General features: G+C 40.0%; 1 protein-coding gene across 1 annotated transcript in view; it reads right to left on the bottom strand.

The window, feature by feature from the left end:
* The window catches only part of ALDH1A2 (aldehyde dehydrogenase 1 family member A2), an 89,234-nt gene that overhangs the window by 23,908 nt on the left and 43,802 nt on the right, over nucleotides 1–21,524 (bottom strand). Inside the window, exons 5-7 of the mRNA XM_032417392.1 lie at nucleotides 14,640–14,701; nucleotides 12,266–12,394; nucleotides 12,026–12,139 (exon numbers count right to left, since the gene is read on the bottom strand). Of these exons, the coding sequence (XP_032273283.1) occupies nucleotides 12,026–12,139; nucleotides 12,266–12,394; nucleotides 14,640–14,701 (305 nt within the window). The remainder of the gene's footprint in view (nucleotides 1–12,025; nucleotides 12,140–12,265; nucleotides 12,395–14,639; nucleotides 14,702–21,524) is intronic.

Genomic DNA, 21,524 nt, shown 5'->3' on the forward strand with positions numbered 1-21,524 from the left:
GGAGAAAAGGGTGAATTGTTTTTTAGTTTAAATAAACTGAATTCTTAAAATGGGGGCTCACATAAAAACAGTAAGTATGGGAAACAGCCTGTCTTTCAGGCTCTCCATCTGCAAAGCAGGTGCTTTCTTCTCTTCCAGGACCACAGCTGTCAATATGTGTGCACTCAGTGTTGTAGCTCCTCTGCTTCAGAAACTAACATTACAGGGAGGAGGGCCAGAATCCAAAAGTAAAAAATGTGCAATGGAAACACCACATAAAAGCAACTACCTATCTATAACGCACACACATGCACAGGTGATAGGATCCTAAGAATAAGGGGAAAGGACCCCCAAGTGATGCACCAAGATCACCTAAAAAATATTTTAATGAAAAAATTTTTTAAAAACTGCAGGAACTCACTTTCAATTATGCCACATGGTATGTTTGTTGATCTATCTCATGATAAGGTTTGGAATGATTATTACCTAATTTCAAACACTGTTAAGGATAATTAATATGTACAATATCTGATTTCAACTCACAGTCCAGAAGAATCACTTGTAAGCCAGTAATGGGGTAACTGTGTTAACAGGATCTTCTGCAGATGTTGTCTAGTTTAATGCTCACAACCACTTTGTAAAGTAGGTGTCACTCTCTCCACATCATAGAAAACAGACTCAGAAAGCTAATGAATAATCAGGTGGAACTTGGCATTAATTATGTATTTATGAAATAAATTTGTAGCAAAATGTTTTCAAATGGGCTTCCATAATTTAAAAAAATTTTAAATAAATGTGGTGCATAGTCAAAAGTTCCCAAGCCATATATATACTATATACACACATACACTTTAAAAAACACTATGTTGAGATAACACTATAGATTTATTAGAATGGCTAAAATTAAAAAGACCGACCATACTAAATGCTGGATGTAGGGGAGTTGGAAATCTTATACATTGTTGGGAGGAATGTAAGATGGTACCACCACTTTGGAAAATAGTTTGGCAGTTTCTTAACCTACCATATGATCCAGCCATCCCATTTCTAGGTATTTATCCAATAGTAAAGGAAAAATACACACACACAAACACACACAACACAGATGCACAAAGACTTGCACATGAAATGTTCATGGGAAATTTTATTGATAGTAGTTCCAAACTAGAAACAACCTAAATGTCCTCCAACAGCTGAATGGATGAACAAATTGTGATATATCCATAAAATGGAATATGGCTCAGCAACAAGAAGGAATGAATTACTGAGATACACAACAAGGATGGATTTCAAAATTACCATGTGAGTAAGTACAGCCAGACAGAAGGGTATATACAGTGTGTTTCAATTTATATGGAATTCCAAAAGTGCAATGCAAACAGTCTGCAATGGCAAAGAGCATATCAGTGCCTGGGAATGGGAAGGGAATGGAAAGGAGGAGGAGAGAGATCACAAAGCCCAGCAGGAAACTTCCAAGGTTGATGGATGTATTTGCTATCTGAGCGTGGTGAGGGTTTCACAGGTAGATACATATGTCAAGACATATCAAAGTGTACATTTATGTGCAATTTATTGTATATCAATTACAGCCCAATAAAACTGTCAATAAAGATACATTAAACAATGAAATTGTTACTTTATTAGAGCAATTATGCCAGACATCTGCTTGTTGTTCTTTCTGGACTATTGTCGGGGAAATTATATTGAATCTACTTGACCATTTAAAATACAATTTGATGGTTTTAATTAAAGTCAAACGCACTAGGAATAAATCAACTAAATTTTAAGATAATTTGAGCTTGAGAGGGAGAGAGAAGAAGTGAGGAGAAAAAAAGAAACTGACAAGAAAGCCCAAGGGGGTGAAAATAACAGATCAGAGGACGAAAGAAAGAATTATGATTAGAACTAGAAAGAGGCAACATTTGAGATAATCAGTCTCAGTAAGAACGAAGCACCACACTCACTAGAGAAGCAGACCAGTTCTCATTTACCCTCACGGACGGTAGAACAGACCCACAGCCCCAAGGGCTCACGGGGCAGATAACGGAGAGGAGGGCGCTCCGGCAGCAGAAGCAGCAAAGGCAAGGGACAAGGTCACGGAACAGAAAGGCATAGCACTTGTGGGGCTATGCAAGTGGTCTGGGAAGGCTGGACAAAGGGGAAGGTGTGGGGCCAGGTCATGAATCGACCTGTCCGTGACCTGGAGGAGTGTGGCCATCCAGGTAGAGGTGTCCACTCTGCAGTTAGAAAGCAGAAGTCTAAAGCTCAAAAAAGAGGTCAATAATTACAGTGAACTATTTCAAGGAAATATTCTAAATGACATACTGTGTGGACTCTCTCATTGGATTATTTCATACTGCTAAATTAAAAATTAAATGGGCCAATTAGGTTACTCCAGGTGAAAAATCTTTTGTACTGATGGTCTTATAGGACGGAAGAGTTGGAGCGGGAAATGGTGGTTAATTTCCAAGTTCAGAAGCCAATAGTTAGGACTGAAATTAACGTTGTACCTTCACTTAGGAATAGTGCTTTTATACAGAAAAGGGCAACAAAAATTGCTTGTAAGAAGAAAATCTGACCGGCTAAGCCTGGAGTGTAAAATTTTCTCTGAATTCATCAGCTGATTCTCTGGGCTCCCTTGAACAACGTCTGCAGGGGGATACAGGATGACGCCATGACCTTGGAGCTGTGCTCAGCCTGGAGAAGCCTCTGGGAACGGGCCTGAGGCACAGAAGGACTAGCAAAGAGAGGGAGGAGGAAGCTCGTGAAGAACCCGGGTGATCTTTGGCTCTGTGTGCCAGGGGAACCCCAAGGTCATCTGTCAAACAAGAAGTGACTTAAGAGCATCTTTACCAGGGCCCAGCACGCCGTGGGGAGTCCCAGTGGTTACCGGATGACAAGGGACTCTGAGTTTTAAGATTATCAAAGTCCTCCCTCTTGGGCAGCTGGCAAGGCCATCCGGGCCCTTCGGGGCTCCGGGGCTGCTCCAGGATCTGGAGAGCAGGAAGGAGAGAGGTGTCATTAGCTAAACACAGACGGAGAAGTGGCAGAGGACATGCTGTGGTTCTTGTTCCTGAGGTGTAGCTTATGGAAATAAGAAAAGCCTGAGCACGTTACAAGGGCACTGTGTGAGTGATAGCTTCTTCAGAGAAATATAATCATTGCAGAACCCGTCCCCATGGCAGAGAGTACCCCCGTGTTCCGTCTAAGCACCTCTGCTGGTGCTTAGAAGAGAGAGGATCCCTGGAATGAACTTACGGACAGAGCGGACACCGTGAGTGGCAGGTGTCAGTTCACACAAATGTTCTCTCTGGCACAGGTTAAAAAACTCAGACTTGTAGTTGTTTTCTTAAACGGACCCAGGAACATGTTCTGGAATATGAGCCAACTAGTCAAATTATGTATAAGCTAGTGATTCCTGAAAGTTAGTGAACCTAGGAATCACTAGAAAAGCTTATAAAATGAGAATTCTTGGGCCTCGTTTCCAGTTGTTCTGACTTAGAGGCTCTTGGGTGGTGCCCAGGAATCTGCCTTTAAAGAAGCCCCTCCACCCTTGACCAGCACTCCCCATCCCCAATCCCTATAGGTGAGGGAGTCCTTGGAAGAACTGCTGGAAAACATGGTAACCCACTACACTTTGTTGCAAAGAAATTCTCCCTGCTCTGGGATTCGGTTCTGGCAAACACAGGTTGTGGGAGTGGTCCCCACTCTAGGCCATAGTGGAATCATACGAAAGTTCCTTAATAGGTACCAAGTGCCCTCTTCTAGCACGCTCTCTAAGTATACTATTCCACTTTAAAAAAAAAAAAAAAAAAGGACTTAAAATCAGCTTATCAAAAAAAATAAAAAATAAAATCAGCTTACCCAAGAAAGTACCTGGGCGATCTTTCAAAAAAGTAAAAAAGAACAGCAAAAACAAAAACACCCCCACATTCATTAGAAGACAAAAATATTTGTAAACTATGTATAAAAGCCCTAAAACAAACAAATGGAAAGTAAAACTGCCAGAGGACTGCAGGAATTAGGAGTTATTCACAGCCCTTCTTGATAGATGAAGAAACGAGAGGTCAGAAAGACTAAATAATTTGCCAAAGGTCACACAGCAGAAGATTTGGGATTTGATCCCAGGTTGGTTGAATCCAGCCCCCTTCTATTCTACCCCATTTCCCCAAGCATAAATTATTCTATAAATTTCATTTAAAAATAAATAGAAAACAATGACAGCTAATATTTACTGGTACATCACTAAGAAACAGACCCTGTCCTAAACATGTTACATATATTAGCTTATTATATCTTCAGATCCATGAATTAGATACCTTCATCCCTTATCTAGAGGTAGGCATCTGAGGACTGGAAGGATAAAATAATCACACGTACTGTGAACAAGCCCACACCACCATTATAGAGGTTGAAATTATGTCTAGCTTTCCGATATGGATCTGACGTATCTTATTTAATCTTGATTGCTTTTAGTGTGACTTGAAGACAGTGCTTGGAATTTCTTACCGAAAAAGTGATTTCCTCTGTTTGTTTTTTTTACCCCCCTCTGGTTTTTTTAAAGAGGCAAAGTGTGGTGTTGTGACGCAGTGTTCTTTCAAGTTTTCATGTAGCAAAAGAAGAGGAGTACTTTATTTCCCTTTAAGAGGCTCTCAATAAAGGATTGAAAGAAATTAACTCAAGCTGAATGACATTAAAGCTCTAAAATTCCTAAACTAACATAAGATTCTGTGAGGAGGTCTTTGTTATCATGAGGCTGATTGGATTGATTACTAACGGTTTGGCTCAGTGATTAACTTCGGTTATGATAAGCCACTGGATAGCTTTGCAGATGGAGATTAACCTGGCCTGAATATAGGGGAGAGTAACATAATCTAAGGAGTAGAAAGATGATTTATGAGAAATAGGTATAGGGTAAAACCTAATATTTTACCTAACTCTGGCACATCTTTGCATCCTTTGAATATGAAATTCTTCCACTAGAACGCTGGGATTCCGTGTTTACCAGTCACCGAACATCTGCTGTCCAGTGTTGGTTTGCTCTACTAAGTGTTCGGGGCACAAGGAAATCAAACACACACCAACTTCTCGATATGTCCCATCTGGCATGATTTAGGTTCCTAGGGCTGGGTTTTTGTTTTTTTTTTTCCCCCATCTCTAAAAGGTTTTTCACTTCCAGAAGGGACTGTTAAGGATACACACTGATTTAGCATAAAATCTACAGTTCTGGAGCATCGATGCCTGTTAAAAGTAGAGCTGTCGGAAACGGCAGAAAAATGACAACTATCTTTGCTTTTGAGAGGCAAACGGTGACACCTAATCTCCCGTTTTACATCCCAGCAAAACACGTATTAAGCTTTTTGAAAGTGCTGGTCCTTCATATCAGGCTTGGGAAAGATTCTGAGAACTGAATGGATTTCAGTATTTGATTATCTGCCAGCATCGAGCAACACATTACTCACAAGAGTCCTCACAGCTAGGGTTACTGTCCTCCAAAGGTCTTTCTGTCCCTTGGTCCCCATAGCACCACCATTTCATTTTCCCCCAAGAGAAGAGGAAGATAGGCCTACATTTCTCCCAGTTGTGAATATGAACAACTGTGGAATTAAGATGTAGAACTATCTTTTTCTTAAATGCTATCTTTGAATGAAGTAGCTTTTCATTTAAACTTAAATACCTTGAACTAATGATATTGTGGTAGTGTTGTATGGTGGCAGGTGGCAGCTACACTTGGGCTGAGCAGAGCATAATCATCCCCTTCTAGCTCTGAGATTAAGCTTTTTTCCCCCCTCAAATGCAGTCCTTCCTCTTTTACGGGGCTAACAAATATTTATAATGCAAGTTGACTACACATCAGATACTACTTGAGGTAGTGAGAAGAATGCCTAAGATAGACTCCAAAGAGAATGCCACCCCAAAATCTGCATATACGGCCAGAAAGTAAATAAATTTATAACCTCACCGACAACCATCTATCCAATTTGAGGCAATGAGGACAAGGACAAACTATGAGGATAAGTGATCCGCCTGAAATGTAAAGAAAGACATCGAAGAATAGTATCAAAATTAACCAAAAGATGCCACAGAGGCTTCTGCTTCTGGTCATAATGGAGTAATGGCCCTGAACTTGTCTTCCCACCGTAAGCAACTAGAAAAGTATGTGAAACAGCTTTCTTCAAACTGGCCACCGGGCAGTATGGGACTGTGATCCCAGAGATGAGAGAAACGGATAAGGGAAGACCTTTTTGCCAAAAGACTTCCTTCACTGCAGCATGGGATGGGGAGACCAAAGTAGAATAGGGTGGTCTCACTAAGTTGATGAAAAAGATCAGAGTTTATAGAGGCTTCAGTGGCTAAAAGGTGAGGGGCTTAGTACCAGAGGGAGAGAATGAGGTCCAGAAATCAGCACAGGGGTCCCTTTGAGTCTCTGGCTGAATGCTAAGCTGGGAATACATGGGGTGAGACTTCACGAGACTGGATAAAGAACAAAGACCAGGTCATCTGTATGCTGATAATCCCCAGAGCTCATACAGGGCTGGGAGACCTTTGAGTTTCCAGAGTGGAAAGACCTGGTTAAACACTGGGAGCATTCAATCGAAGCTTTGGAAGAATCTTCGTAATCTTAGTAAATTTTAATATTTAGTAAAAAATAAACTAGTCCCAACAAAGCTTAAAAGTCAGTGTCAAAAGGGTCAAGCTGTCCTGCAAGTGACTTAACCATTTGTCAAAAACAAACAAACCCAGCACTCTTTAAAGAAAGACAACAAAATCCACATGGTAACAATCCTTTCCAAAATTAACAGACATGAAAACCAACCAAACAACTATATATATATAAATATAACCAACCAACGAACCATATATATATATAAACAAACCAACCATATATATATATGCATATATATATATATAACTAAACTAAATAAATATATATATTTGAAAGAAATGGTCGAAGTTTTCCAAATTTGATGAAAACTATAAACTTACAGATCCAGCTATAGACTCATAGATCTAAAAGTTTTCAATGAACCTCGATTAGGAAAAGAAAAACAAAAAAGAAAGAAAACTACACCAAAGCACACAAGAATCAAATTATTGAAAACTAGTGAAAAGAGAATCTCTCAAAAGCATACAGAGAAAAAAACATTACATTCAGTAAAACAAAAATAATGACTGCTAAGTTCTCATGAGAAACAGTGCAAGTCAGGAAACAACAGAACGGCATCTTTATAAAGCGTTGAAAGTAAAATAAAACAAAAATAAAAACTGTCAAATCAGAATTCTGAATTCAGAAAAAAATTAATTCAAAAAAGAAAACAAAATAAAGACATTTTCAGACAAAAGCCAAGAGAGTTTGCCTCTCATAACCTGCACTCTAAGAAATGTTCAAGAAAGATGGTAACACAGAGGAAAAACAGTATCCGAAAGACACTTGGGTCTACACCAAAAAAAAGAAGAGGGCCAGAAATGGCAGGTCTGTGAGTAAACACAAAATAACTGTTTTCTCGCTTTAAATTTTTTTAAAAGATAGCTTACTTACCAAAAAGAGTAGATAACATACATAGGAGCAAATTAGAGGGCAACAGCATAAGGGATGGGATGAAAAGTGGAACAATTCTGTTGTACGGTCATTATATATGAAGTAACAACACTGTTTAATGATAGACTGTGATTGAGATGTGTATTGTAATTACTAAAGCAACCACTTTAAAAAGAGGTAGAGCTAATAATCCAAAACAGAAGATAAAATGGAGTACTCACTTCATCCCAAAAGAAGGCAGAAAAAGGAGGAATAAAGGAACAAAAAAACAGATGGGACAAGTAGAAAATAAAAATCAGGATGGGAGATTTACACCCAATGATATCAATAATTCTTTAATATTAAACAACAACCAAAAAAAAAAAACAAACCCACCAACACAGGAGAGTATGTATTGCATTACTCCATTTACCTAAAATTCTAGAATAGACAAAAATAGAAAAAGGATCAGTGGTTGCCTGGGGCCAAGGGTATTACACACAAAGAGGCATGAAACATCTTTTTAGGGTATGGAAGTGTTCTATATCTTTATTTGGGCAATGATTATATGAGTAATTTTGTGTACATCTGGTATGAGGTATTTTATTGTATGTGCATTATACTTCAATGAAGTCTTTTAAAAAGTTGAAAAAAAAAAGGCAAGACAAGAGATTTGAACCCAAGCAGCCCAGAAACAAGTGCTTATGTTCTTACTGATTCACTATACCCTTTTTTTTTTAAAGATTTATTTATTTGACAGAGAAAGAGAGAGAGAGTGAGAGAGAGAACAAGCAAGGGGAGTGGCAGGCAGAGAGAGGGAGAAGCAGGCTCCTTGCTGAGCAGGAAGCCTGACTAGGGGCTCGATCCCAGCACCCTGGGATCATTACTTGAGCCAAAGACAGATGCTTAACCAACTGAGCCACCCAGGCCCCCTCCCCTTTTTTAAGATTTTATTTATTTGAGAGAGAGAGGGAGAAGGAGGAGAGGGAGAGGGAGAGAGAGAGAAGCAGACTCCCTGCTGAGCAGCAAGCTCAAGCTCACTCCATGTGGGGCTCGATCCCAGGACTCTGGGATCATGACCTGAGGCATGATGAAGGCAGATGCTTAAACGACTGAGCCACCCAGGTGCCCCTTACTATGCCACTTCTTGTCCAGCCTTTAAGATTGGGTCATCCATCAATATAGCTTGCCAATACATGACATTGTGACTTTAAAAACCTATGTAACTGACACATAAATGAAAAGATTTGCATGGTGCTCCTAGATGAGAAGTCAATCTTGTACAGAAAGCACTCACCCTCAATTTAGTACAGACAGATAATGTAACACCAGTCAAAATTCCAATGAGAGTTTTTGGGAGGAAGGCAAAGTGTTTAGAGAATCAATTTGAAATTTTATCTGAAAGGATGGGCAAGAATAGCTAAAAGGTTTTGAAAAACCAAATAAGAGGGTATCTTGCCTGACATATTGCAACATCTTTTTTTAAAGATTTATTTATTTATTGTAGAGAGAAAAAAAGAGAGAGTGCATTAAGGGCAGGGGGAAAGAGAGAGGGGAAGCAGACTCCCCACTGAGTGGGAAGCCCAAGGTGGGGCTGGATCCCAGGACCCTGAGATCATGACCTGAGCTGAAACCAAGAGTCGGACACTTAACCAACTGAACCACGCAAGAGCCCCTACTGCAACATCTTTTAAAACCTAGTAATTGAAGTAATCTGGTACTAGTGAAAGAACAGACAAATAAAGTTGTGAGTCCTAAAACAGAAACATGTATATATGGAAATTTATCATATGTTAATGTTGTACTCAAATTAGCTGCAAAAGGATAGAGTAACTGAACACTCACTTATAAAAAAATAAACCTAGTCAACATCACTGATCATCAGGGAAATACAAATCAAAACTACAATGAGATACCACCTCACACCAGTCAGAATGGTTAAAATCAACAACACAGGGAACAACAGGTGTTGGCGAGGATGTGGAGAAAGGGGAACCCTCCTACACTGTTGGTAGGGATGCAAGCTGGTGCAGCCACTCTAGAGAACAGTATGAAGGTTCCTTAAAAGGTTAAAAATAGAACTATACTATAAGCCAGCAATTGCACTACTGGGTATTTACCCACAGAATAAAAAAATACTGATTTGAAGGGATACATGCACCCTGATGTTTATAGCAGCATTATCCCCAAACTATGGAAACGGCCCAAGTGTTTAATTGAACTATGATACACTGATGCAAGAGTATGCTATTCACCTATGAAAATGAATGAAGGGGATCTGTAAGTACTGACATATAAGGAGCTAAATCTCATTTTATATATTATGATCTCATTTTTATTAAAAAAATATTATATAGTAGAAAGTGCTTAACTGGCTCAATCTGGACCACTGACTAATTAATTGATTTTTGAGAAAGAGAGCATGTGTGCAAGTGGGGGGAGGGGCAGAGGGAGAGAGAAAATCTTAAGCAGGCTCCATGCCTAGCGTGGAGCCGGACACGGAACTCGATCTCACAACCCTGAGATCGTGACCTGAGCCGAAATCAAGAGTCGAATGCTTAACCGAATCACCCAGGCGTCCCATGACTAGTTAATTTAAAAAAAGGGTAAAGCAGGTAAAGATCCTTAAATATTTCATTTTAATTTAAAAAGTATGTACATTCATTCTCTAGTCTTTGGATATAGAACCAAGGACTTTTCTTTAATTATGGGTTTACCTTTCCTTTCTGATGAAACCATCCCCCTAAAATACTGTTTAAGATTTCTGGTTTCAGTTTCTTTAAAGTGGAGTGAAGACTTAAAAATAGTTGCAAAATGAGCCAGGTGCACATTCTATCTAGCTTTATATTGTCCCCCAGGTTCTTATAATTGTCTTGCCCACTCCTCATTGATTGCAGTTTTTAAGGCATCTAGCCCTTAGCAAATCTTTTCAAAGCACTAGACTTAGTTTAAATAGGAACTATAATTTCCTTTCACGCCCACATTTTGGTTTATATATTTCATTAAAACTGCAAATTACTGTAACAAGTACAACTAGAATAAGAGGTTTGGAAACAAGATTAACTCTTTATAAACATAAAACTCAAGAATCTCTACCTATAAATTAACACTCGGGTTTATTAACCAGTCCCTTACGAAACTTTTTTACCTGAGTCCATTTAACCAAGTATCATTAATTGCATCCGCCGATACAGTCAAGCCCTTCTGCGCGGGCAGCCCAGTGTGGGAGTCACTAGCCGCGTGCGGCTGTAGCGACTCCCAAGGGGGCTGGTCTGCACTGACACGTGCTGCAAATGCAAACTACAGGCCAGATTTCAAAAGCTTTGTATTGAAAAGAGAGTGCAAAATACTGTGACAATGACTCGTTATACTGATCCTGAGTTGAAATGATAATATTTTGGAAATACCGGATTAAATAAAATATGTTAAAATTAATTTCACTTGTTTTAAAACTTTTTTAACGTGGCTAACAGCGAATTTCAAATTCCAAGTGTTGCTCGCTGTATTTCTGTGAGGCAGCACTGTTCTAGATCTGCAAACATCCTTCCTTCCACAGGGAGGTCATCCGTGAAGTTCTACTTGAAACAATGAATCACTTTCTTTTTTATCATCTCTGTTACCTGAATCCAAGACATTTAGAGTAACATTTCAGAATAAATCTTTCTAAGCAGACTTATGACTCTTTATCAAGGGTCAATAAACTATGGCCCATGAGCGAATTTGGCCTGCTGTCTATTTTAGGTATGGCCTGCAAACTAAAAACCGTTTCTGTGGTTTTAAATGATTGGGGGGAGGGGGGGGAAGAATCAAAAGAAGATTAGTAATTTGGGATGTGTAAAATTATATGAAATTCAGATTTCAGTCTCTATAAACAAAGCTCGATGGGCCTGCGGCCATGCTCAGCTTGGACGTTGCCTACGGCTGCCGCTTCCTGCTTCACAAGGGCAGAGGGGAGTGTCGCCGCAGAAACGACAGTACCTGCAAGGTCTCCAATATTTAGTCTCCGGCCTTTTCCCGGAAACGTCTGCTGACCCCCGCTCCTTCTCATCCCTTATGGCTCATGGGCATAGCTAGATGCCAACTGCATCTACAGGATCTGGTGAAACAGTGAGGACAGAGAGCTGTGTTCCCATTTTAATCTCTACTAGAGATCAGTTTGGATTTCCAGCTTCTTAACCCGCTTCTGCCATTAATGTCCTTGACTCAGAAAAGTGTTTAGAACCCCAGCTTCTGGGATAGATTTTGTTTGTTTCCTTTTGCCTCTGGGAAGTGTTCCTTCTATTTCAAAACATAAGAGGGTGTTTTTTTGTTTTCTGGGACAGGTTTTCCACAGATGGCATCCCGAAAGTCAACTTGACTTTGACACTCGCGAGTGTTCTAGCTATGACAATATGCCGGCCTCTGAGGGCTCGGGTACTCACTGCTCTCGCGGAGTCCCACCTCTATAGATAACACATTCTCTTTTCTTTCAAACCCTCTCTTCATTTGCAGGACTGTTCCTCAACCCACGGCTTCTCAGGTACCTACCTCCGTTGACCCTGTGAACGCAATCTTGTCTATGCCAACGTGAGAAGCTATTGCTGCCCCAGCCGTTGGCCCGTATCCTGGCAAAATATTGATGACTCCCGGCGGAAAGCCAGCCTGACAAAACAGAATTGGAGGAAATGTGGCTTGTGAAAGCTGATGAAGCACATTAAATCGGCTATGCTCCAGTAGGCTCCAGCTATAAGGGGAGCGTGAGCCACTCCTAAAGCCGGTTTCCCTTACCTCCTTGATGAGGGCTCCCATGTAGAGCGCGCTGAGCGGGGTTTGTTCTGCCGGCTTGATAACTACTGTATTACCACAGCAAAGAGCCGGAGCAATTTTCCAAGCAAACATCAGCAGGGGGAAGTTCCACTGAAAGGGAAAACTCAAGGTGGATAAATGAAAAAATATTGCTCTATGACTCTGTTTTCAAGCTGTGACTGCTCAGATTTCTCAGACGAGGCCTCTACATAAATCTTGTCTCACCACAGAGTATAGATGTTTGGATATTTTAATTACTTCATTAAGAAGAGAAGAGGACTGGCCTTGAAAACCTCCCCTTTTCTCGCCATTCGGCAAAATACTATATCCCAACGCCCCACCCAAAGGAAATCTCAGGGTGAAAAGGGAGTTTTTGTTTTTTCTTTGTTTTGGTTTGGTTTTTCATTTTTGTCATTTTGTCTGTTTTTAGAATTAGACTTTGGGGGGTGCCTGGGTGGCTCAGTCGTTAAGCGTCTGGCTTTGGCTCAGGTCACGATCCCAGGGTCCTGGGATCGAGCCCCGCATGGGCTCCCTGCTCAGCGGGGAGCCTGCTTCTCCCTCTCCCACTCCCCCTGCTTGTGTTCCCTCTCTCGCTGTGTCTCTGTCAAATAAATAAATAAAATCTTTAAAAAAATAAAATAAAATTAGACTTTGGTTCCAGTAAGTTCCTGTATACGAAAATTTTTTCTTGCATGTGTGATTTTACACCAGCAGCTTCAGACGGGTTTGAGAGAGCTATTCGGTGTGGAAGGGCTGGAAAAGAAAACTCCGGCTGTTAAGTCAACGTGTACTTGAAGAGAGTGCCTTTTCTTCATATACACGTATTGTCACAAAGCACCCGATGATGAAAAAGAATCGCATCGACTGATGAGTATGCAAAAATTTTCATTTGTGTCCTTTCTGTTGCAAAATAAACGAATGGGAGGCTGAGAAATATAGGGGAGTATCTGAATTTGGGGCCTAAGATGGTTTATTTAAACTGATTCCTAAAAAGGATATTAAGCTTGTACTGTCACAGGCATAGGGATGAACCTTGGTGCTATCAGGTGTCATTGATAATTTCATTAAGAAAGAAAACAGAAATCCTGGTCCCCTGGCTTCAGCCCTTGACCATAATGTGTTTCAGCCTGAAGCATCTCAGCGGCCACCCTTGAAAGATTCTCACTGGCCCTGGCAAGCTTGCAAAAATATACAAGTGTCTTGCCTTCACCAAACACCCAATTTCTTTTCCCCTTGGTTGTTTATAAACTTGGGAGTCCACAGCGATGTTTTAATTCCATCTACAGTATATAAATCTTGGAGTGCGGTAATTGAGCCGGAGCTGGCTGACAAGTGGTTCTTGTGTTGTCAGTGAAAGCTGGAGCTCCGAGCTTGCCTCTGGGGAAGGGCGAGGAGAGCAGGTTTGAGTTCCCGCAATGGAGGTGACAGACCTCACCCCTGGCCCGATCCACGGGGGATTTCCCTAGATGGGTTAGGGGTAGCAGAACTTAACCCAACTTCTCATTTTCTGTTTCATTCTCTAGTAAATTTCACAGAAACCCACAGCTTGCAGATCACTTAAAAAAAAAATACTAATACCTCTCAAAAATCTCTGCCCCCCCAAAGCCAAAGATGACTTCCTCCTACATTTTGCAAAGAGAACACTTCTTGTCTCTACTGTAAGAGTTGAATTTGAGCCTCCCCTGAAATCCCTGCCAGAATGATTAGCTAGTACTGTTGGAAGATTCGATGATGTTTTATACAGTGCCAAGACTGTGTATGAGAGAGAGAGGGGAAAAAAAAAGACAATGTTTAATGTTCCAATCCAAACACTAAGCACTACATCTATTTCCCTTTACAAGACATACAACAGCCCGGCATGGTTTCAATTATGACCGTGACGTTAATTGTACTGCTGTGTCTTCCGTAGAGTCTTCTATCTAGATTCTTGTGAAAAGAAACAGTGGGAAAGAATGGGATTAAAAGACCATATAAAACAATATGCCTGGAAAGATGGTGAGTCATAGTTCTAAAAAATAAACAAGCAAATATAACAAAGCATTAATTTTCCATAAGCAGAACGGACATCCATAACCAAGGGCAGGTTATTAACACACTGGGCTTTGCTTTGCTTTGCTTATTTTAATATGAGAATTCCATGGCTTGAGAACTCAACTCCTGGTAACAGAGCCGAAACCCTATTAACCTGTTCAAATAAGCATTTGCGGGGAGGCTGTTAAAGATATGTCAACAACATGAGCTCAGTTTTTTGCCCCCTGTAATGGAAAGCATACCTCGTTGAGGTCCATGTTTTATGTATCTTTAAGAGAACTGATTCAAATGAAAATAAATAGGAGGCGTAAGGAGATTCACTCACCGGGATGATCTGTCCACACACTCCAATGGGTTCGTGTCTGGTAAAAGTAAAATAATCTCCATCTGAAAGAAATGCCCACGGTCACTACCAGAGAATTTGGATGAGAAGAAAAAAACGTAGAGAGAGAATTTGGGTGGCGATGGAAAAACCAGAAATAAAGTTGAGAAAACATCCTACTCAGCCGTGTAGGAAAGCTGGTAGAAGAGCTTATCACTAGGCACAGGGTGTCTCCAGATACGGCTCCTGGACACCCAGAGTACTGATGAGGGACCTCGAAGGTGAAATGAAGGACAAGTTTATGACAGGAGAAGCAATCTTCCGGGGAGGTGGGGGCAGGGGACTGGTGATGGGAGGAGAGGGGCTGGGAACTAGAAAATTGTAAATACTAAATTTTATGTTAAGTGCTAAAATGATACTTCAATGTACCTCAACATTTTAAATAACTTTATGAAGTATTCAAAAAAAACGAAGTAAAATGCTACTGGGTAAATTTTAAATGGTAGGCAACTAGGAAAGGTGAATAGTACAGTAAGATTTTTTTTATAACTGAACCTAGGTGTCAAAACACTTTCCGGGCACTGGGGGAAGAGAGACATGTCCGGGCCTCTTTCAAGAAGGCAAAAGTCCACTTCAAAAAAGATTCTATCAAAACCCCAAAGATTCCACCCTCAAATTAGCCAGGGAAATAAGGACGATTTAATAATCTTATTTTCCTTATAGGAGAAATAGGCATAATAATAATAGGAATAATTACCCAGGAAATCCAAACCAAATTTTTCTTTAGGAAAATACTATTATGTTTATCTGATTTTATTTTTTAATTTTTTTATAGATGCATTATTTATTGAAACAGTCTATTGTTAATGAAAATTTAGATTGTTTCCAGTCTTTTGCTAATGCAAACAATGTTGCAATGAATTATTTCATCTTTATGTACCTGTACACATATATTTTTGATCACTTCCTTGAGGTGGAGTTGCTGAATGAAAGCATATGTTCATATTAAATAGTAATAAACCTTTTTGACCTGACCTCCCTAGATATTGTATCAACTTGTACAGCCATCAATGATGTGTGATAGATTCTGTGTCAATGCATTATTATTTATTTATTTAAATTTTGTTAGTTAACATATAGTGCGATATTGGTTTCTGGAGTCGAATTCAGTGATTCATCACTTATGTACAACACCCAGTGCTCATCATAACAAGTGCCCTCCTTACTACCCATCCCCCATCTAGCCCCTCCCCCACCTTCCTCCCTCTATCAACCCTGAGTTTGTTCTCTGTCATTAAGAGTCACTAATGGCTTATTTCCCTGTCTCCTTTTTTTCTTTTCCCCCTTCCCATATGTTCATGTTTTGTTTCTTAAATTCCACACATGAGTGAGATCATATGGTATTTGTCTTTCTCTGACTGGCTTATTTCACTTAGCATAATACTCTCTGGCTCCACCCATGTCATTGCAAATGGCAAGATTTCATTCTTTTTGATGGCTGAATAATATTCCTATATATGATATGATAATATGTATATCATGTTTTATCTGAATTATTTTAAATGGCTAATTGAGATAACCAAATAATGGCTTGTTCTTAGCATACAGCACTACAATGCCAATACTGGACAAAGTCTTTGTTTTTCCCTCAACTGCCAACCCTTTGGCCACTTCACTCATATTTGTTTTCTATCTCAAAAGCTGTCCCCAGGGAAAGTGAAGACCTCAGCTAATTCTCCTGAAGAGCATTACTCTTAAGGATGAAGAAGTAGGGACAGGAGGAGTGTTGTAGGTTAGGGGAAGAGAAAGGATGTGATTGTTTATCATTGTCTCTCAACACAACTAAACCCCTCCTCTTTATACACAGAACTGTTTTAATTAAGTTCAAAATTAGGCATTTAAAAATAATTAAAGGTCTCTCTCCCTCCTGGACCTCTTCCCAGAATTCACAGCTATCTGTTGCTGGTGCATCTTTTCAAAGAACTTTTTTTTTTCACATACAAGTATATGTAGCATCCTTTTATTTCTCCCCCCAGCTTTTTAAAAAATATTAATGTGATCATACTATTCACAGTCTTCTATATTTTTTCCCACTTTTTTTTTCAGATACAGCTTACATATTTTTGAACTGCTGAATGCTATTCCACTGGCTCAGTACTTGTAACTACTACAAACTGTCCCGAGGGACACAGAAACTGCTTTCAGTTTAAGCTATTATAAATAATGCTTTAAACATGATCATTTCACATTATCTTTGCATATCTGTGGAATTTCATGGTCAAAGTGTATGTGCATTTCACATTTTGATAAATACTGCCAAATCATCCTTCAGTAAAGTTATACAATTTAGAATTCCAACAACAACACGGTATTTTTTCCCATCCTTTAACACTGGGGCTTTTCAAACATTTTAATTTCAGTCAACCGGACAGGTGGAAAATGGCAACTTATTTTGATTTGTGTTTCATTATAGATACATGGTGTGAATATCTTCTCGTGTTTACTGGCCATTTTCAATTATTTTCTTCAAATTTATATCTTTTGCCCTCCTGCTGTTGGGTTATTCAACTTTTTAGTCATTTGAAGAACTCTACATACATACATTAAGGAAATTAGGTCTTCGTCATGTGTACTTGCAAAGTCTTTTCCTAATCTGCGCTGCCTGTCTCCAAACTTGTTTTATGACAACGCTTTAAATGGAAGAAACTGGGAAACAGGCAGCATTCAACAACTGTAGGAAGGGAATTATTTTAGCATATATCCCCGTTAAAACAAAAGTAGCCCAATGGAAACGGTCCATAGGATGACAATAAGAAGTCTCAGTAATACTTTAAGAATCAAATCAACTATCTTAGCTTTGTATGCAGACAACTCAAGAATTTTCATAGGTACCGTTCTTTTAAAGATTTTTTTTTTTTTAATTTTACAGAGAGCAAGACAGTAAGAGAGGGAACACAAGCAGGGGGAGTGGGAAAGGGAGAAGCAGGCTTCTTGCTGAGCAGGGAGCCCGATACGGGGCTTGATCCCAGGGAAGGCAGACGCTTAACAACTGAGCCACCTAGGCACCCCGCATTGATACTGTTCTTTACAAAAGCACAATTTACTGTCCTTTTTCAACTTACGATCTCTGAAAAGGTTGTTTTGTTTTGTTTTAACTATCAGTACCTTTTACTGCTTCACTTTTTGTGTGTGTGTGTAAGATATAAATGGGATGTCAGGCCCTTCTTCCCGGAAGGTTTTTCATAAGGAGCAATAACCCTGATCAAAAGGTTAGATAGTTTCATTTGCACGGAAATCCTTGCCAACTCAACTGTAACTTGGCTAAGGTGACGGCTCCAGGTGGATCATCATAGACGACAGAATCAGAGTATCATGTCAAGAAGGGGTGCAAAGGGGCTGAGAAAAAGATGGGAATCTGGACTAAGACCACCACGGGCATTTACTGTGGCAGCACATGCGGGGAAGCTGGAGGAGTTCAGATGAAGCATGTCCCCCTCTACATTCTAATGGCTCAAGAATTTAGTTGTATTACTTATATAATTTTCAAAGTTCCTGAAGAAATGAAAGAGAAACAGAATGTAGGCAAAATCTTACAAGGCTGACCCCATAAGGAATTGAACTCGACTCCGTAATTGTGTCCCAAGAGAAACCGAGCTATGGGGAACGAAAACTTCCTTGGATGAACTGTCCACAGATTTGACACTTAGCTAAAGGCTGGTATAAAGAACGGACTGAAGAATCTTCTATCTCTACAGCTCCTCTAAGCAGGAAATGAAGAAGTAAAGGGTATTTTGGTGCTTGAACTCTTCCCCCAAAGAATGCTGTGTGAAAGAGATAAAGGGGCCCTGACCTTGAGCTCAGTCTGTATTCTCATCTGGTTGGTGAGTGGGAGATGATCCCGGACACCCCGAGTCTGACCAGGGGTGCCAGGCAAACATAAGAGCTATGCCTTCTACACGTACCCTTGGCTCGGGCTAACGTGGGCACCATGGAGGTCCTTGTGCTATAGAGTGTTTCAGCTGGATACAGAAAAAAATTTTGGCTCCTGGGTTCTCAGTTGGTTAAGCGTTGTACTCCTGATTTCAGATCAGGTCATGATCTCAAGGTTGTGAGATTGAGCCCTGTATTGGGCTCCACGCTAGGCATGAAGCCTGCTTAAAATCCTCTCTCTCCCTCTAAAAAGAAAAAAAGAAAGAAAAAAAGGGAAAAGAAAAAAATCTCCACCCAAACTCAGATACTCTGTTTTAAGGCTATGATGATCTTAGGTCTTCTTACCGAATATGAGATATTATAGGGAGAGTTCAAACTCAGCAAGGAAGGACTGTATTTGATGAGAATACCAGAAAAATGTTCTGGATTCCAAATTCTGAGCCAACAAGTTAGATCATAACTATGGTGGAGAAAATTAAAAAAGAGATGAGATACCAAACCAGAAATACAAAATCACACGTGTAGGAAATTTATCTCTCAGCCTCTTTTCTCTTTCACTCAAAAAAGTAAAAAATATAGGGTAATAGATACTGCTCTTGAAAGGAGTTTAAGATCCACCCAGAGACTTCTCTGGTATGTTCTTATATTTGAATTTTTACAACTCATGAAGGATATAAAAATCTTACAATTAAATACATTATATCATGAATCTGGTTAACCTATGGATCAAACTTTATTGACTATGTGTAGATGGAGGCATTTCTAGGATTATACTGAGAAAAGCCTTTGACCCCTAGAAATGAGTAACAGAGTAAGCTTCTTCTGCATTTGGAAAATGTCAAGCCACTGTTCTATGTTCTTTGATGGGAACCTGTCAAACTACACAGGAGAAACAGCAATTATTTAATTAGCACAATTTCATTATTTGAATTATTCCTTCGGAGTTATCCTTACTTCTTAAGGGAGATTTTATCGTTGCTTGAAAGAATTTTTTTTACAGAATTTTTATTCTCATAGGAATATTGGCCATTGGCAGAGTCTCTACATGAACTTGAGTATGTTTAAACAATATGTCAATAAAATCAGAAAAATCTAAAATGTGCCAGAAATCGAGGAGAAATTTATCTAACATGGACCTCCAGAGATAGCTTCCAATTACAATACTAAGAGTATTTCAAGAACTACAGCAAATTTTATATACTCACTAAAAGTGAGTTTATTTAACAGCATAAAAATCTGTAACACAATTCAGTGAAGGAAATCTCTAGTCTGTGTTTCGAGGAGTTAGTAACCCTTGTGATGACCCCAGTATTCAACAATTAGACCAGCTACACTGAGTTATTCCATTATGTCCCCTAGCAAATACCTATGTATTCTGACACTGAACAGACCTCACTGAACATTTACAGCTATAACGATAAACCCTATAAAGGCCTATACAAACACTGAGACTTGATGTTAGTGTATGATGGTGCTTACACTGTTCTTCCCCGGAGTCTGCTAGTAACTTCTCAGAGGTGAGAGCACATGTTCCTGAGTCAGGAAGATCTCTCTTAGCTCCACCACTACTCCATCATGTGCTCTTGGAAAAAAGTGACTTCTCGACCTCCGTTTCTTTGTCTGAAAAATGAGTAGACTGGCCTTGGGACCCCTCAGGTCTTTTTTAACCCTAACTTCTCAAAGAGGTGTGAAGCAGACTTCACAACCTCCTGTCACCAGCAATTCAGGTCCTACGAAGGACTCTGGGTTCTCTATAGGTGGGCTGAGCAAACAGCTCCTCACTCTCAGTCTGAGTGAACGAAAGACCTCACCATGCGCACTCTCAGTCAACAACACTAAACCAGATTGAACTCTTGAAGGCAACGCCTTATGATTTGAGTCAATGTCTGCACCTTTTTAGCCTATTCTTTAATTTAAAAGGTAAATCTGAAAGGGGGTGTAGTGGATAAATAATTACACATGATCTGGGTAGACTTTTTAGCCTTTGCTATGTGCTAATGTATCATGAGGCCATTTTCATGTCAGAATTCAGCTTAAAGCATGGACATTTTCCCTGCTCACATATCACAAAATCAATAAAATCAACACTTGTTACAGAGAAAAACCTTAAGTCATGCAAATCGATTAACCTCCATTTCTCCCTCAGTAAACTCTAAACAAGCTTGGATCCTTCCTCCATCCCAAGGAGTCTGTGGACATGAAAAGAAGCAGAGGATCTTGATATAGGTTAAAAATAATCAAAATGGGGAAAATAATATTCCCTCTGCAGGGCTGCTATGAGATTAGAGATACTATAATGGGCACAAAGTGATCAATAAATCACAGTAATGATTATTATTTATCAGCATAATTAAGAGGTGCCATAGTAAAAGGGTCAAAGCGTAGGATTTAGGGTCAGAAAAAATAGCTCCATTGAATAGCATGGCAGGAAATAAAAACCAGTGTTGTCGAGTGAACAACATCGAGACCCTTGTGAATCACACTGATATTACATGACTCCGTGATCGTGTCTGATGTGGGCCTTGTGGGAGAGGGAATGCGGAAGGCTGGGAGAGGCTCTCAATTCAGAGGGAGAAACAGCTGCGCAGCGGAAGGTTCAAAGTGCTCATGCCATAACCTGTCTCTCTTCGTCTCAAATATTCTAAAGGGAGGCTACAGTTCAGGGGAGGGGGAAAGAGCAGGTCCTTGCTCTAAGTATCGATTATACAATTAAAGTGCTCTCTGTAAAACGCAATTTTGATCAAGGCATTTGTCTCTTTAAAAGACTTCAGTGACTCACCACGGCTTTGGAATGCAGCCTGTAGCATGCTTTACCAAGCCCCAGAGCCCCACCGGCTTCTCCACCCGGCTATGCCGTCAGACCCATCGCCACATCATACCGTCCTCCCTCCGTGCTCTGCACAGGCTGCTGTCCCCACCTGTGACGGCCCTCCCTCCATCTTCACTGAATTGCCCTTC

The sequence above is a fragment of the Phoca vitulina genome, unplaced genomic scaffold (assembly GCF_004348235.1).
Source record: "Phoca vitulina isolate PV1807 unplaced genomic scaffold, GSC_HSeal_1.0 scaffold20, whole genome shotgun sequence".
Lineage (NCBI taxonomy): Eukaryota > Metazoa > Chordata > Mammalia > Carnivora > Phocidae > Phoca > Phoca vitulina.